This window comes from Panthera onca, chromosome A1, assembly GCF_046562875.1.
Source record: "Panthera onca isolate mPanOnc1 chromosome A1, mPanOnc1 haplotype 2, whole genome shotgun sequence".
NCBI lineage: Eukaryota > Metazoa > Chordata > Mammalia > Carnivora > Felidae > Panthera > Panthera onca.
Window position 1 is genome coordinate 75708162 of NC_138339.1, and position 16370 is coordinate 75724531.

Consider the following 16370-nt stretch of genomic DNA (forward strand, 5'->3'; position numbering starts at 1 on the left):
GGTCTTAGCTATGTGCACATATGGCCCACAGGTCTTTCACTGTATTGTTACTGCCCAGTGTCTGGGGTATACTGCACACTCTTCTTTGAATCCAACCCTGACGCTTAGTAGCTATTTTGTGCCTTAACATTATATAGACAATGACCACTACCTTTAAGAATTCTTTGGTGGATTTAAAGAAGTTAATGTACAAGGCCCAGTTCCGTGTATATCATAAAGGAGGTATCACTAAATTATAGCTAATTACCAGCAAAAAAGACATAAATTCCAGTTGTAACATGCACATGCATCTGTTTCCATCTATTGTTTACCTAAACTTAAAAAAAAAAAATCAGTTCTTATCTCATATACAGGTTTTGGGATTTTCCTAACAGAAAAAAAAAAGGTTTCTTTAACTTTACAGCCCTATATTTTCTCAAGTCACTATGGCTGTTGTAGTGATTTGCGTCCTCGCTTTGCCAAAGTAAATTGTACTTGCGCTTTCTCTCTTTTTTCTTAAGTCTATTTTTGGAGAAAGAACTATCCCTACTCCAGTGTTCTGGATGCCAGCCCTCTCACTACCCTCTGGAGCCTTTCCTATTTGCTTCCTTTTCTTTTCCTAATTCAGCCTCTTTGCCAAAGACTTGACTCAGGATAAAAGCACACTCAGTCTGCATTTATCTTGAGTGGGTCATGGAAGCAAGGGAGACCCTCCTCTGACACAGTCTATCTTTCAGACTTTTCTGCCTTCCCTTTTCCAAGTTCCAACATGGCCTAACAGTGCTTTCTGTGATAATGGAAATACCCTGTTCCTGTGCTGCCCAACATGACGCCACTAGACACGTGGGGCTACTGAGAACTTGTAATGTGGCTAATGTGATTGAGGAGTTTAGTTTTTAATTTTACTTTTAATTAATTTATACCCCAATTTAAATAACCACATGTGGCTAGCGCCTACCATATTGGACCGTGCAAGGCTACTTCATCCTTGCTCACAACATCCTCTCTCCTTCCCAAGCCAAAGGCATCTGATTCCACTTCTTCATTCATCCCTGTATGACTTTCACATGAGTTGCTCAAGAGCTCTTAGTTGCCACAGCCATCTTAACCTATCAGCGGCATGCAGCACTGCTGAAAAGTCCCTTCAGAAACTCTCTGCTTATAACATTGTTCTTTCTAGATCCCCTCTACCTGTCACCTTTGTTTTCTCATATTCCTCTCCCCAACATATGAAAATGTTGTTTTCTGAGGTCTGTCCCTGGCATCCTTTCTCTCCGCTGGCTAAGGCCTCTTCCTGCTGAGAAATATCAGCCATTCACAAGGCTTAAGTTGCTGCCTCCAGACAAATGACCCTCATATCTGGAGCTCTCCTAATACCAAATTGATTTATAAAACCACCCTGTGGAAATTTCCACCTAGACGTCTGTTTCATAGGAATTTTGAACTCAACCTGTCCTAAACTGAGCTCTTAATCTCCTCCCCATACTTTATCTTTTTATAGTATCTGTCTTGATGATGAAGCATGTTTTGGGTCCATCAATCCAGAAAACTGGATTCGTCCTTCTCTCACCAGTGAATCAACTGATTCATCAATGCTGATATGTCAACATCATTTTTTCCCTCCCTACCACCAGGACTCATTTGGGATTCTTATCATCTGATTGGCGTGCTTAAAGACTCTTCCCCTCCTTCCTCAGAATGGATTTTCATCCCTGCCTTCAACATCAAAATCTGTCTGTAGTGGTATTAAAGCTGTTCTACCTCTGTGGAACTGACTTCTGATTCATGGTAGCCTGCTTCCCTGGACAGTCCTTGCTTATGCCCCACCTTTTTCTCGGCTCTGTCAATCTATATACTTCTCAGGGGTACTCTCTAATTTTATTCTGGCTCCCACTGCTAAGATGACCATATAATTTCTTTCCCAAACTGGGACATATTTGAGAAGAAAAAGGGTAATGGTAAAATTTATACTAGGTATAAAATGGGACAATTCTGGCAAAACTGGGATGTACAGTTACCCTACCTATTGTTGACAGAGATAAGAGGATAAACAAGTACTTTATAAACTGCACATGACAATAGTAATAGCTAAATTTTTTTGTGAGCTTTGCATTACCTAGTTGCTTTGCTGAGTTGCTGTATATGATTTAACACATTTCATCTCTACAAAATACTTACTGTCTTCAGTTGAGATGAGGAAATCAACGGTACAGTACAAACCTGCACATCTGGTAGGAAGGTGAACTGGGATTTGAAGGAGTAACCTGTATTAAGGGCACACCTTCTAACTGATGACTATACTGGATCCAGGTTCCACTTTTTTTTTTTTTCCCTATAGTGGCTAATAAACTCCTGTGAATTTACCTCAGACCTGTCAATCTTACCATATTTGTTTTTCTATTTAAATGAACCGTCTTCTGAGCTTTGTGCCAGGTGTGCTCTTTAACTGAACAAGTTTCTTTTTGTCCTTTGCTGGCCTGCCTTCTCCACATCATAACATAAGATGCTTGTAAACTAGTTAATACCTCCATACCATAGTAATTTGACAAAGCTGGCCTAAAGAATAATGACTGGCTACCTTTGGTTTGAAAAAGTAGGAGGGTTTTCTGTTCTCTTCAATAGTTTTCACTTCCCACTTCTAATATACCTTATGTGTAGTATGATCAAACTCTCTAAGATTTTCTTAAAAAAATGGTACATTTAAATTATCTGAGAAGGGGGGCGCCTGGGTGGCGCAGTCGGTTAAGCGTCCGACTTCAGCCAGGTCACGATCTCGCGGTCCGTGAGTTCGAGCCCCGCGTCAGGCTCTGGGCTGATGGCTCGGAGCCTGGAGCCTGTTTCCGATTCTGTGTCTCCCTCTCTCTCTGCCCCTCCCCCGTTCATGCTCTGTCTCTCTCTGTCCCAAAAATAAATAAAAAAACGTTGAAAAAAAAAAAAAAAAAAATTATCTGAGAAGGGACAAGTGGCAAGGGATAAATGTGATTTTTTATGGAAACATTAAAAATCTCTCATTTCTTACACATTGTCGTATTTCCAGTGATTAGTACTATTCCTGTCACAGCAGCTACCCAGTAAATTATTATGGGATGAATAATAATTTGTTAAAAATGTCACCCTTTGCCTCTGCATCAGTAGAAATAAAAATATTTCTTTGATGATTTTAGGCTGCAGTGAGTCCATTTATTTTTTTCTCACTCAAGCTTTGATTCTTATAGAATGCACAAATGTTCTAGTTCTTTTATGTCATTTGGCTGAGTGGGTCTGGATTTGGAAAACATAACTGTGCTAGCAGCTAATGTGCCAGGAAAAAGTACACAGCATAGTAGAAGAAAATCTAAAACACTACCAATTAAACTCCCAATGTGTTAAGTTGTATGCTTGCATTAACTACTTCATGACTCAGTGGGCCTTTTTTCTTTAGTAGGGACCATTCGCATTCCCTGCCATCAACATGAAAATTTTTCTGGCTTACCTTCAGGAATATAGTGAGATCAAACTGAAATAAAAACATACATTGAAAAATTGCCCCATGAGTTTTTTTTTTAATAAAATGCTTTAAAATTATTGGAAAAAAAATAAGTATCTCTACTTTTAGACAGTGTAAAAAATCTTTAAGAATATATTTTTTTAAAGCTTATTTATTTATTTTTGAGAAAGAATCCCAAGCAGGCTCCAAAGTGCTGTCGGCACAGAGCCCAACGTGGGACTTGATCTCTTGACGTGAGATCATGACCTGAGTGGAAATCGAGAGTCAGCCACTTAACCAACTGAGCCACCCAGGCACTCCTAGACAGCGAAAAATCTTAATTGTGGAGGCATTTAAAAAAATAATCAGAAACATCGTGGTAATCTTCAGATTATGAAGTCCTATTTCCCACACATACCACTAGTACTTCATTACCCAAACCAAATAACGCTCGTTATTGCTCTGTCATTTCTATGGTACATGGAAAGTAAATAGGATGTTCCTCAGCGTTTAACCCCTGACAAAATATGCCAAGTAACTAAGCTAGTGAGATTGCAATGTGCAATGTAACTGATTAATGACAGAGATATGAGGAATGGAGAAATAAAAGCATTTCTTTTCAGATTTTAATATTTTTGGTTTGTAACTCAGTCATAGTTGATTTTCCTTTCTGGTTAGTTGATTTGGTTTATTCAGCACTTACTTAACACTAACATTTATCCCACTAGCCTTAAAGAAATAAAGCATGATCATGATGACAGCTCAAGGATCTCAAAAGAAGTGAACTTTATTATTTTTTCCTTCTACTGAATTGAACAATCAGAAATGAGCTTCTCCCTGCACCTTTTCCTAAGAAAATGAGACAAATATAAAAAAGGAGAAGTTAGCAGATGATGGCTTCTGCAACTACCATGCACACAGATCTGTATCAGAAAGCACAACTGTGTGATAAATGATCATTCTCATCTGCCTATTCTGCTATTAGGAAACCAATTCAAAACAGCATCCACTCAGCTTCCCAGAGCCTTGGGGGGTATTTAGAATTGCGTTTGATAGATGAGTTCAATATGTAAAGACTTGTGAGCTGCTCATAAATCATAACAAACCAATAAATTTTTAGCGAATAGGAATACAAACAAGAATTGTAACTTCTTTCAAACAGCAAAGTGGCACTGAGGGCGCTTAGAATTAGCCAAGAAGATGCTACTAAAACCATTTGGACTTTATTAAGGGATGAATGAAGTATTCTATTTTGAATAAAGCAAAGAAATACAAATTGTGTGATTAAGCCCGGACTTTGCTCCACTCCTCTATAAATGGTTTACCAACTGTCACCTTAACAAGCTTTTGCAGTAGACTATTGTCTTTTAAACTTGAAACCTTGTTCCCTTGATTCTGCTTATTTGATAAAACATGCCAATGGTAATTCATTTTTGTTAGCATAAAACCAGGGTGAAATTATTCTGTTTCACAGAAGGTGTCTGAAGACCTTTAACTATCTGGGGTCATGGAGTGTTTTCCCTCTACAAATTGTATTTTTGTCATATTCTCCCTGCCTTGGGAATATAGTCACTCATGCTGACCTTTGGGTAGAAAGATTGATTATATGAGGGCACAAAGACTACAATGAGAAGAGTTTGGAGAAAACCGAGTGAAACATGTTAAAAGGCCCTTTCTGCAGCAAAAGCAATGCTGTCTAGAGCATAATGTATAATAACAAGGACAACTGGCATTGTAGATTTTGACTTTCAATTCTGCCATGATTTTTTTTTAAGACATCAAATCTTCACAATACAACTAACACTGAATTTCAATGTTCAGAATTTCATTGCAGAATGCAGAATTCAATGCAGAATTTCAATACTGCACTTTACACTTTGAATTATAAACGAGAGAAACACTCAAAATCAGCACGCCTAATAGTAGTTGCATTGATGCTTGCTTGAAGCTGGTAAGCTTCCTTGTTTCAGCCCAAGCTCCTCACCCAAACAATGTTGAAAGAAAGCTCAGGTTGTACCACAGGTAGAGCGAACGTATATGAGAAGTCATACGCATAAGAAATATAGAGAAATTACAAAACACACTTTACTTTCCTAAAAGTGCCAACCATAAGATATGAGTAAAGGATATGTTCATGTGTCTGCTCTGGGAAACCTCAACACCACCCTTTCATTCTGAAGTCTCCTGGGATTCATTTTCTCCACTCAGAATCAATGTCTAATTGAGTCGTACTGTTTAGCTGACTGTACTTATTACAGATATAGGTGATTCCTCACTTACAGTGTTTTCAAAGGACAGTAACATTTCAGTTCATTTTGAATACCTATTAGTGTTTTTCTGCTTGGAGGCAGACACAATCAACTCATTAACAGATTAACTCACCTACAGGCAAACAGGCTATTTTCAAAGCAGTATAGGTAGGAATATACACATACTATGCAGGCATTAAAAATCATGCTTGCTAGTGATTTCTGTAGTTGGAAGAAATATTCAAGATATAATATTTTAAAAAAAGGAGACAAACTGTGCATATATGATCTAAACATTATTAAAATAATGTATATATAATATATATTTCACACAAAGATGTCCATATACATCCATATTTCTGGGGATAATGGATGATTTTTATGTGATTCTTTATACTTTTCCTTAAATTCCATATTTTTTTAAATGAATATTATTTAACAACTCAGTCAAATAAACATTATGTTTTAACCGCCCCCACCGCCCTCCCACAGACTTAATTAAAGCTTCACTAAAATGTGTCTCATTGTTGTACGATCCAGGACAACCTGATAGGTAAAGCTGTCATACAATGAGGCTCTTCTGATGTCTTCATAATTACATCTTTTGAGATAAGGTCTGAGATACATTTGCCTTACACCAAATTTTGTTCTACAGGAAGCAAATATATACAAGGATACTGCAGAAGGTAAGCGTGTTTGTAAGCATAGGCTGGGCAGTACTACATAGATTCATAGATCTGAGCTGTCTCTTTCAAACTCTAGTAAAATTTCCAATCAAGGTTAATATCCTGACAAAAATTAATAGCTAGCAATTTCAGTGATTCGAATTTCAAAAACACCCCACTTCTATTCCTTCTGGAGAAACAGAGTATCAGATAAATAATGTGACAGAGCTACATTTTTTTTTCAGCCTATAGCATATGAATACTTCTCTCTCTCTCTCTCTTTTTTTACTACCTTAATAAAAGTCATCCCTTCTTTCCAATGGAGCATTTATTATATATCTTGACCTTTATCTTCCTGTATGCTTTCCAATGTATTAAGATAGGAAGTAAAAATAATATTGTTTGTATTCTCCAGGAAGAACTATCTCTATTATTTAGCTACTGATGGGTATAGAACTTGCCTTTCTGACATTTGGGGTCTTTTCTTTCCTGCTCCACAAGTGTTCTATTTCCATTGGGGATCTGACATCCTCTGTGTGACCAACATAGATGCTGTCTGTTAACTTGTGGCTAGCACAACTGAAATGATTCATGGCTTTTATTTATTAGGGATTTAAAATATTAAAAGAATCAGTACAACCTGGAGGAGTACCTGAACATAAATTGTTTTGTCCAGAGCACCAAAATAAGGCAGGAGGTTGAGTTGGAGGGTTTACTTTAAAATCAGCAGATGTGGCATAATTTATCTGAATAATTAGAGCCCTGATCAATCTATCAACTCAGGGAATGAATACAAATACACATTTTGTGCAAATCAATATCTTTCAGAAGAATGGGGTACTTACTCTCTCAGTAATGAGTAGATTCACCACGTGTAGCGCAAGGAGACAGATTGACCTCATTAGCGAATCAAATGGACTATGTGTACAAATATGCATTTGGCATACCTTTATATTCTCTAACTTACAGGCTGGTGGTCCCCAAAGGCCTGTAGAATAATATATAGGCTACAATGGACATTGAATGGTTTTTGGTTAGGTATCTGTCTTCAAATAACCTGGGAGGTGACATTTTGATGGACCCACTAATGTCAACATGTGAATGCCATAGCCCATTTTCGGTAGTATGAAAATTCAGTCAGAAGAATATTTTTTCTTCTCAAGTGAAATAACTTTACAGAACTTTTATTCGTAAGTAGAATAAAGCACTAACTATAAGAAAATAATTTCTTCTGTGTCCGTGGAATTCTTCTCTGGAATCAGTAAGTCTTTGGATATATTTAAACTTCTTAATATTATATGTATGCTATCAGATGTGTAAATGACTGGCAAAACATGAAAGTGTTTTAAAGAATTTGGTTTTTAGGCGTAAGTGATAGACCCGTCCTAAATCTTATTTGAAAAGAACAGGTTAAACTTGACATTTAAGGTTCTTCACCTAGTGAAACTTTTGGGTTTCTAACCTTTCAGAAGTTTCAGTGTCTCTCTTGATCAACTCAACAAACTTGAAAAGAAAAACACAGCCCTGCCTAAGTTTCCATAGAAACTTACCTTTTTATTAGACACATCTACTAAATGATGGTCTCATTCCATACTGTATCACGTATGTTACTATTTGGAAGAGTATGCTAAGATGACTCAAGTTATTTCAAAGACATATATTCCAAACAGTGTGTTCATTATCAAAACTGAAATGATTCATTTTAAGTCTGATCAAATTTCAGTACAATTATAGCAAACACTATTACTACTACTACCATATTTAGGTTATAATTACTAACTTCCTTACAATTATACACAAAGGATTGATAAATTTAGCTAATTTAAATCATACTCAATAGTTTAGTATGAGCCATTTAGTATAACATCATCTCCCTTTTTTTGACTCAGCAGAAAAGTACCAACAACTTTGAGCTAAAGTCCTATTTTATTTTTCCCAAAGGCCATTTTGTTGGAATGAGATGCTATGGAACATACTCTATATAACTGAAAAAACATTTCTATTACGGTTTACCTTATTTCCCTTTCAGAGTGCATGTTTCCTTTTAAAAAGTCTGTATTCTTTAATTTTGCAAATACTCTTAATGCAAGAGTGTTATCTTTGTCCTAGACCTCCTAGATACATTCTGAAGAATTCCAATAGTGGTTTACAATATCCAAAGAGTGAGAAATTTCTGTCTGTTGCCAATAGAAAATATCTATTTCCTGTACACTTTATGTTGTCCTAAGAAGTATGTTTGCATTAACATTAATGTTTTAAAATATATCCTATCTAGGCCAAAAAGACTTGATAAGATAACATACTCCAACACATAACACAAAGTATCATCTTTGAAACAACTAGTAAGAAAAAATTGAGGAAAATATTTTTCAGTGCCAAGATACGCAGTGTATGACATGCAAGGACCAAGTATTACAGCTTCAAATAAATGGATCAGAGGAAGAAGGATGCTCTCCTGATTCATCAGATGGCAATTTAATATAAAACTATAAATGCCTAAGTTGGTAATCCCACCTACCTTACTGAAGGCAGAGAAGACTTAAGAGAGGCCAGATGCAAGTTTAAGTCCTAATTTATCTTAAATACAGTCAATGAACATACCATACAAAATACACAAGATTTTAAATGGTAAAGTCCTTTCAAGTTTAAAATGCTGCCCAATGAATGTTTCTAACAATTATATTTGCGCTATATATAAAAGATACAATATTAAGTAAACCAAAACAAAGAAATATCTGATAGGTCCAAATTATCACATCAAGGAATTTTACTTTCAAAGCTAAAGTACAACAATTGACCATTTTCTCATGAATTATATATTATATAAACACAGCAATACACAGGGATCGAGGCTGGTAAGACCTAAAATATCTTAGTAACTTTAAGATTTGGCTGCCCAATTGGAGTATGAACACTTTTATAGGCCAAGTTATAAAACTATGCATACATACCCTGTTCTAACACTTCTTCTTCTCCTTTTGGCTGCTGTTGTAAGGAAGTCTTATCTTTGTTCTCTGTTTCTGTAAAGGATCAAAAAAACTGAGCATAAATTTGTGGGATATATCATATACTTTAAATAGCTTATTGGAAATATGCTGTCAACATAAAAATATTTTCAGGGTCTTATGTTTCATAAAAACAATAGCATTAAGAATTTAATTTGCAAAAATCTCCAGTGTAACCACCAATTAAGAAGAAGATTTCTGACTTAATAATTAAATCAACTACCCTTTCAGTAATACATACATGATACCAAACTAAAAATGCATTAATAAAACTGCTTATAATTTTAAAAATTGAACTTACTGAAATTTTAAGGATATTTTAAGAACATTTTAAGGCACATTCTATAAATATATTAAGATCTTAATAAGTGACCTAATTGCTATGTAAACTTCATTCATAAAATTTCTAATAGAAAGACATAAGAAGGTGCTCTGGCACCTTTACAAGATTGAACTTGTAAAACTCAATGAAGTCTCAGCATACTTCATCCAATAAAACAGGGTGTGGGTTTTGCAATTTTAAACTAACAAAATGACAATCAGTATGATCATTTTGCAGAGGAAGAGCAAGTTCATCAACAATTCTGAGAATGAGACCAAAAAGGCCAAGATTAGAAATGCCTCATAAATCACAAACTCTTCTTTGCTTGAGGAGGCCCATTAAAATAGATAATTTAGGGTATGGTTGGAGACAATCACCATTTTCATTGGCAAACTGAAGCACTCTTCAGAACATGGTGTATAAATTCATAAATTACATAAGTCATTACTTGCTATGGAAGGAATCAAATGGGGAAACTAGAAAACATGAATTGAATGAAAAAAAGAGGTACATTTCTGGAATTAGCCCCCAAATTAATCTGTTTCATCACCAGTTGAGATTTTTCACTTTAACTGTTTTGATGGGGACATGTCAGGAGGGACGACAGGTTACAAAAGAAGGGAAAGTGGGAATTGGATTGTGTGTACAAGTGATTGTGACAGGAGGAGGGTGATTTTAAATATTAATCATACAGTCAAGTGTGATATGCAAGAAAATATAAAATATGAAATCATATTGTACTGTAAATTAATACCCATTTTACCTTTGTGATGTCCATGCATCATAACCATATCAGACTGCACAGGAATTGGAATATTGGCCTCCGGTGGTATGGTTCTGAACATATCTGGAGCTACATTCTGCGTGCAGGTCATGAAAGAGACTGCATGCCTAGCTTCCATGTAATACATAATGTATAAGTTGCACATTTCATCACTAGATGTGCCACTGCAAGCAAAAAAAAAAAAAAAGACATAACAAATCAGCCATTCACATAAAACACGTTCTTAATGCAAGAAAAACACAACCAGTAAATCTGCCAGCAATGGGTTCAGAGGTGGAAATATTGTGCACTTATTTTATAGCTTTCATTAAAGCCCATCACAGTTTTTAGTATCTAAAGCACAGTGTCAAAGGCCTATCTCCACTTCATAATGGAGTATCCATTCGCACTCACTCCATGCAGTACCAAGTACGGCAGATGGAAATGGCATTTAAGCAGCCATTCTTTCCTCTTTTAAGTCCTTTTATTCTTTAGCCCTTCTTCCATTTGCTAAAACTCAGAGATTGGGCAAAGTACTTTTCTGACAGAAAAATCTTAATTATTCATTTAATAACGGTAAAATTCAGGACACTTTAACAGGAATGTCATATATTATTTACAAGCCTTCAAAAATGCCTTCTTCCATTTAACCCTGAGAGTCTAGGATCTTGCTTTGGGTAACTGCCTTCTTCCTCATGGTCACATGAACGGAGAGTCATGTACTGACCCTAAGACATCATAAATGTATCCCTGAAACCTGAACTGGCACCTTGGCTTCTACACCAGGGAAGAAAAGGGAGCCTCAGGAGTGATACAAAATGAAAGCAATCCTAAGCTCTTCTAAAGACTCAGACCTCCATGGGGCAGCACTGAACAACTGAAAGACTCAATATTAAAAATAGATTTTAAAACAGTGTGATGATGGGTGTGTGGGTGGCTCAGTCAGTTAAGTGTCCGATTCTTGGTTTTGGATCAGGTCATGATTTCACAGTTTGTGAGGTTGAGCCTCATGTTGGGCTCTTTGCTGACAGTATGGAGCGCGCTTGGGATTCTCTCTCTCTGTTTTTCTCTCCAACCCTTCCCTGCTTACACATGCTCGTGCACGCTCTCTCTCTCTCTCTCAAAATAAATAAATAAACTTAAAATAAATAAATAAAATAAAACAGTGGGATAGACATTTCCAAGATAAAAGTTCCAAATAATATAAGTTATGCCTAGTAGTTTAAAACATGTTTTCTTCTTTCTTTCATGTGGGTTATCATGTATTTCATTCTCTGCATTACTATTAGGAGGGAATTATTTTGGTACACCATCATGAGACTTTCATTTCCAAGGTAGTTTGCGCAGATGAATGTTTCCTTTTTGGTGTTCTGACAATTTTTAGCAAGCCTCTGCTAATAAAAAACAAGCTATGAAGTGGACTATTTGCTCTACAAAAATACGTCAGTGGTGATTTTTCCAGCAATGTCATGTGGCACTCTCTTCCTCTCCATAGCAACAGAATGACATCAGCAAGGGAAGGAAAAATTTTTTTTTTCAAAACAGGGATGTAGTTTTTGTAAGGTCTGAAAATGTAAAGCCCCTGAGAGACCAGAGGAATGAATCCCTGCCATGGGAAGCACTTTTCATGCTTTAAAAGTCATTTGGCTTCTCATTCTCTGAATCTGATACCTGTCAGTGTAATTGCTTCTCCCGTGAAATATAAGCAAATGGTGAGGTGCAATCCCAAACAAACACCTGTTCACTACACAGATCTTCATGTGTCAAAACACCATTCCTAAGAATTCCATTTTAACATTGCTGGAGTTGGTCAGAAAACTATGCGCTATAAAAGAAATGGCTGGTGTCAAAGTAATAAAACCAGAACCTCTCACCATATTATCTACCCTTCCCCTGTTCAAAAGGAAGTAAAATATATAGATCAAGGGACAGAGATGAGGGAGAAGAAATTCAAGATGTGGCTCTAGTTTAGGAGACCTTGAATCATCATGCAGAGAGGGAAAGCAAAATAATCATGTATGCTTCTCCAATTAGTGAAAGTAAAATCTTAATAAATTTATATAGTAATAAATGAAACTTGCAACCAATCCATGGACAGATCCTCCCATATTTTACCTGTATGGGAACATCATGCCCATGTTCATCTCTAAACACATGCCTGTGAGATAGCATAATCTGCTCACCAATATAGTTTTTTTAAGATACCGATTTTATGATACAAAATTGAGCTGGCCAAATAACTTAAGAATCTTTGCTGTCATACAGAAAATGTCATTAAAGAGCTAAAGAGAAAGAAAAGAGTCATACTTTATTCCTTTCCATCCATAACTGAACTTGTAGTTGAGGTAACTCTGAGTTCCTATCTGACAGGGAAACTATCACTTCTTAAATGGGTTAGGACTCAAGACACCCTTAATATCAGCAAACTAATTTGCCTATTTTATTCCACATCCTTCTTTCTTCCACTCAACAGTAATAAAAAAATATGACGTTAAATCAAACTGCTTTTGGTTAAACATCAACTCTTGATTCTGGCTCAGGTCATGATCTCCAGGTTTGTAAAATCGAGCCCCGTGTCGGCTCTGTGCTACAGCACGGAGCCTGCTTGGGATTCTCTCTCTCCCTCTCTCTGCCCCTCCCCTGCTCACATGCAAATGAGTGTGCATGCTCCCCCCCAAAAATAAATAAATAAACTTAAAAAAAAATCAAACTGCTTTCTGTATTCCTAAGGGAGAATTCTGACACATCTACCCTTATTTTCCATAAAGAACAACACGTGCAATTCAACTCTGTCAACCTAATGACTATTAACATGAGAAAGTATGTTGGGAGGCTGTGTTCACACGTAGGCCCTGGCTCTGTTGAATAGCCCTTTATGCATTTCCTAATGCCAATGTGATTCCCTGAACAATGCCTCCTAGTACCAGCTGTATTCCAAAATTACAGTGGTGCAGGTCTTTCATCAAACAAAATAAAGTGCTTATGTGATTACTACTTTTTATATCAGCTAGCTCTCAATCTGACAAAGTGTGATGAACCTGAAAATTGTTAAGTCCTCAATAAATATTTGTTGAAGGAAAGAATGAATAATCTATTTTAATAAATGTTTACAACTTGTTATGGCATAACCAGTTACCCCTAATATATCATACTGCTGAGTCAGGTTAATTTTATGAACTTGGTCTAAGGCATTCCAGAAAAATATTTATAGCTATCTATTTATCTATCTACCTATTTATCATCTATGTTCTGTGAAGGTTTTAGTAAAATATATTATTTCATATAAACATATGTAATAGAGGTTTAAGAAAGTACAAAATATTCTCAAATGTCCCATTTTAAAGAAACCCAAATCTTGTTGTACACTGTGACTCTGATACTCCTTCCATTGATCATGCCCTCAGCCCTAATCCCATTAAAAAAAAAAAAAAGAATGATGGGAAATACTAATTTTGGAAAGAAATATGAACACTTTAAAGAACTTCATTTTCATGGGGCGCCTGGGTGGCTCAGTCGGTTAAGCGTCCGACTTCGGCTCAGGTCATGATCTCACGGTCCGTGAGTTCGAGCCCCGTGTCGGGCTCTGTGCTGACAGCTCAGAGCCTGGAGCCTGTTTCAGATTCTGTGTCTCCCTCTCTCTGACCCTCCCCCGTTCATGCTCTGTCTCTCTCTGTCTCAAAAATAAATAAACGGGGGCGCCTGGGTGGCTCAGTCGGGTTAAGCGTCCGACTTCAGCTCAGGTCACGATCTCGAGGTCCGTGGGTTAGAGCCCCGCGTCGGGCTCTGGGCTGATGGCTCAGATCCTGGAGCCTGCTTGCGATTCTGTGTCTCCCTCTCTCTGTCCCTCCCCCGTTCATGCTCTCTCTCTGTCTCAAAAATAAATAAAACGTTAAAAAAAATTTTTTTAAATAAATAAACGTTAAAAAAAACCTTAATTTTCAAAACTTCGGATTGTTTCATAAGGGGTTTCATGGTGCTTTTAAACTTATACATTAAGGAGTTATTGATCATATACCTTTATCTTTGCATATAATACACTTTAAAATGTTGATTAAAGTATTGTATTTGATATCTATGAATATCCATCAGACATTCTCATATGTACATGAAATAACTGGTTCCAAATGAAAAATACGACCAAGAAAAATGACCAAATAGGTAAATATTATCTACCAATTCTCAAGAGTCAATTTAAAAATTTAGCATATAAACTTTCTGGGAAATTAACTGACTTAATTAGCTTAATTAACTGACTTAATAAAATTCTTTTTTGGTTTGTTTAAACTTGACTAAATGTTAGAAACGAATTTAGAGAAGTCTCATATTGAATATAAAATATGTACTGCAGTCAGCCACAAAATACTGCTTTTACATAAATTAGGTAGTACTATGTTGCCAGTATATACATCGGTGCAACTTTGTCTAAGACATGTTCATATTTACTATTTAAAAAGAAATTTAATATATCTAGGTTAAAAAATATTACCATTAAGTAAATTAATACGTCTTATTTTAAATCCATCAATTTTTTTTAAGCTTATTTATTCATTTTGAGAGACACAGAGAAAGCAAGCCAGGGAGGGGCAGAGAGAGAGAATCCCAAGCAGGCTGTGCACTGTCAGCGCAGAGCCCAATGCGGGGTGTGAACCCACAAAATGCGAGATCATGACCTGGGCCAAAACCAAGAGTCAGATGCTCAGCTGACTAAGCCACCCAGATGCCCCCAAATCCCCTTGTTTTTTCGAAAATGTTTATTTATTTTAAGAGAGAGAAAGAGAAAGCACGGAGGGGCAGAGAGAGGGAGAGAGAGAATCCCAAGCAGGCTCCATGCCATAAGCAAAAAGCCTGACATGGGGCTTGATCCTAGGAACCGTGAGGTCATGACCTGAGCTGAAATTGAGTCGGACGCTTAACTGACTGAGTCACCCAGGCACCACCCCCCCCCCCAAATCCACCATTTTTTAATGGTTGTATTTTCTGTTGAGTCCCTGCTATGAAAATATCAGTCCCTATTTTTAAAAAGTGCTTTTTAAAAGCCTTTTAACTATCATTGTTCCACTCAGGCAAAATTTTCTCCAGTCCTAAGATTTTTAGCTTACTACAAACTTAAGCTCAGATTGGGTGGAAGAATACTCAGCTGAAAATCCTGGTAGGTCACTGATAGAATTTCCCCGTAAAACCTAATTTCCAGGTGGCTGCAGAAGAAGAAAGTTAAACATTTGATGCAGGTGGTTCTTCCAGGACATGGAGGGACATCTCCTAGCCCCATATGACCTGCAGGTAAGTGGGCTTGCATCTTAGTAGGCTTCCTGCTCATGGCTCACACCTGTGCCCAGAGGGAGTGCATGTTCATGTATGTGGGTTGGGAGTTAGGCAGGAAGGGAGAAAAGGGAGAGGAACTTTACAGAGTATCATTTAACAGATTCATAAAATACTGGTTTTCTTTTTTTACTTTTTACATTCTCAACTGTAATTCTATACTACCCTATGGAAGTAGTATCCATTATTTTACAAAATGAATGCATTGATGCTATAACCTTTCTAAAACTAAAATGCATATTAGTGCTATAGGAATACCATGTGTTGTTATGAGAATTATTATTCATATTCAAATTTTATTCAAGCCTGTCTTATCAGTTTATCATCTCACTGGGAAAAATTGCTTTCTTAATATAAATTAAATATTCCGAATATGGGCTCATCCCATAACTTAATTTCCTGTAATTTCCCTCTATTATCATTTATATTTCAAAATGGCATTCCCTTTAGCCCACATGGGATGTACAGTCATTTTAGGGTATTATTTTATTATTTATTTACTTATTTATTTAGACAGAGAGAAAGTGTGTGTGCACGTGCAAGAGAGAGAGATCTCAAGCAGGCTCAACGCCCAGCATGGAGCCTGATGCAGTGCTCAATCC

The 16370-nt window shown here is 36.6% G+C and overlaps 1 protein-coding gene across 17 annotated transcripts in view; it reads right to left on the minus strand.

Moving 5' to 3' along the window:
- The window catches only part of PAM (peptidylglycine alpha-amidating monooxygenase), a 286781-nt gene that overhangs the window by 56282 nt on the left and 214129 nt on the right, over positions 1–16370 (minus strand). For all 17 annotated transcript variants that reach the window (XM_078447685.2, XM_078447682.2, XM_078447671.2 and 14 more), the window contains 2 exons: positions 10450–10634; positions 9311–9379 (listed from right to left, as the gene is read on the minus strand). In XM_078447685.2, coding sequence (XP_078303811.1) covers positions 9311–9379; positions 10450–10634 — 254 coding nt within the window. The remainder of the gene's footprint in view (positions 1–9310; positions 9380–10449; positions 10635–16370) is intronic.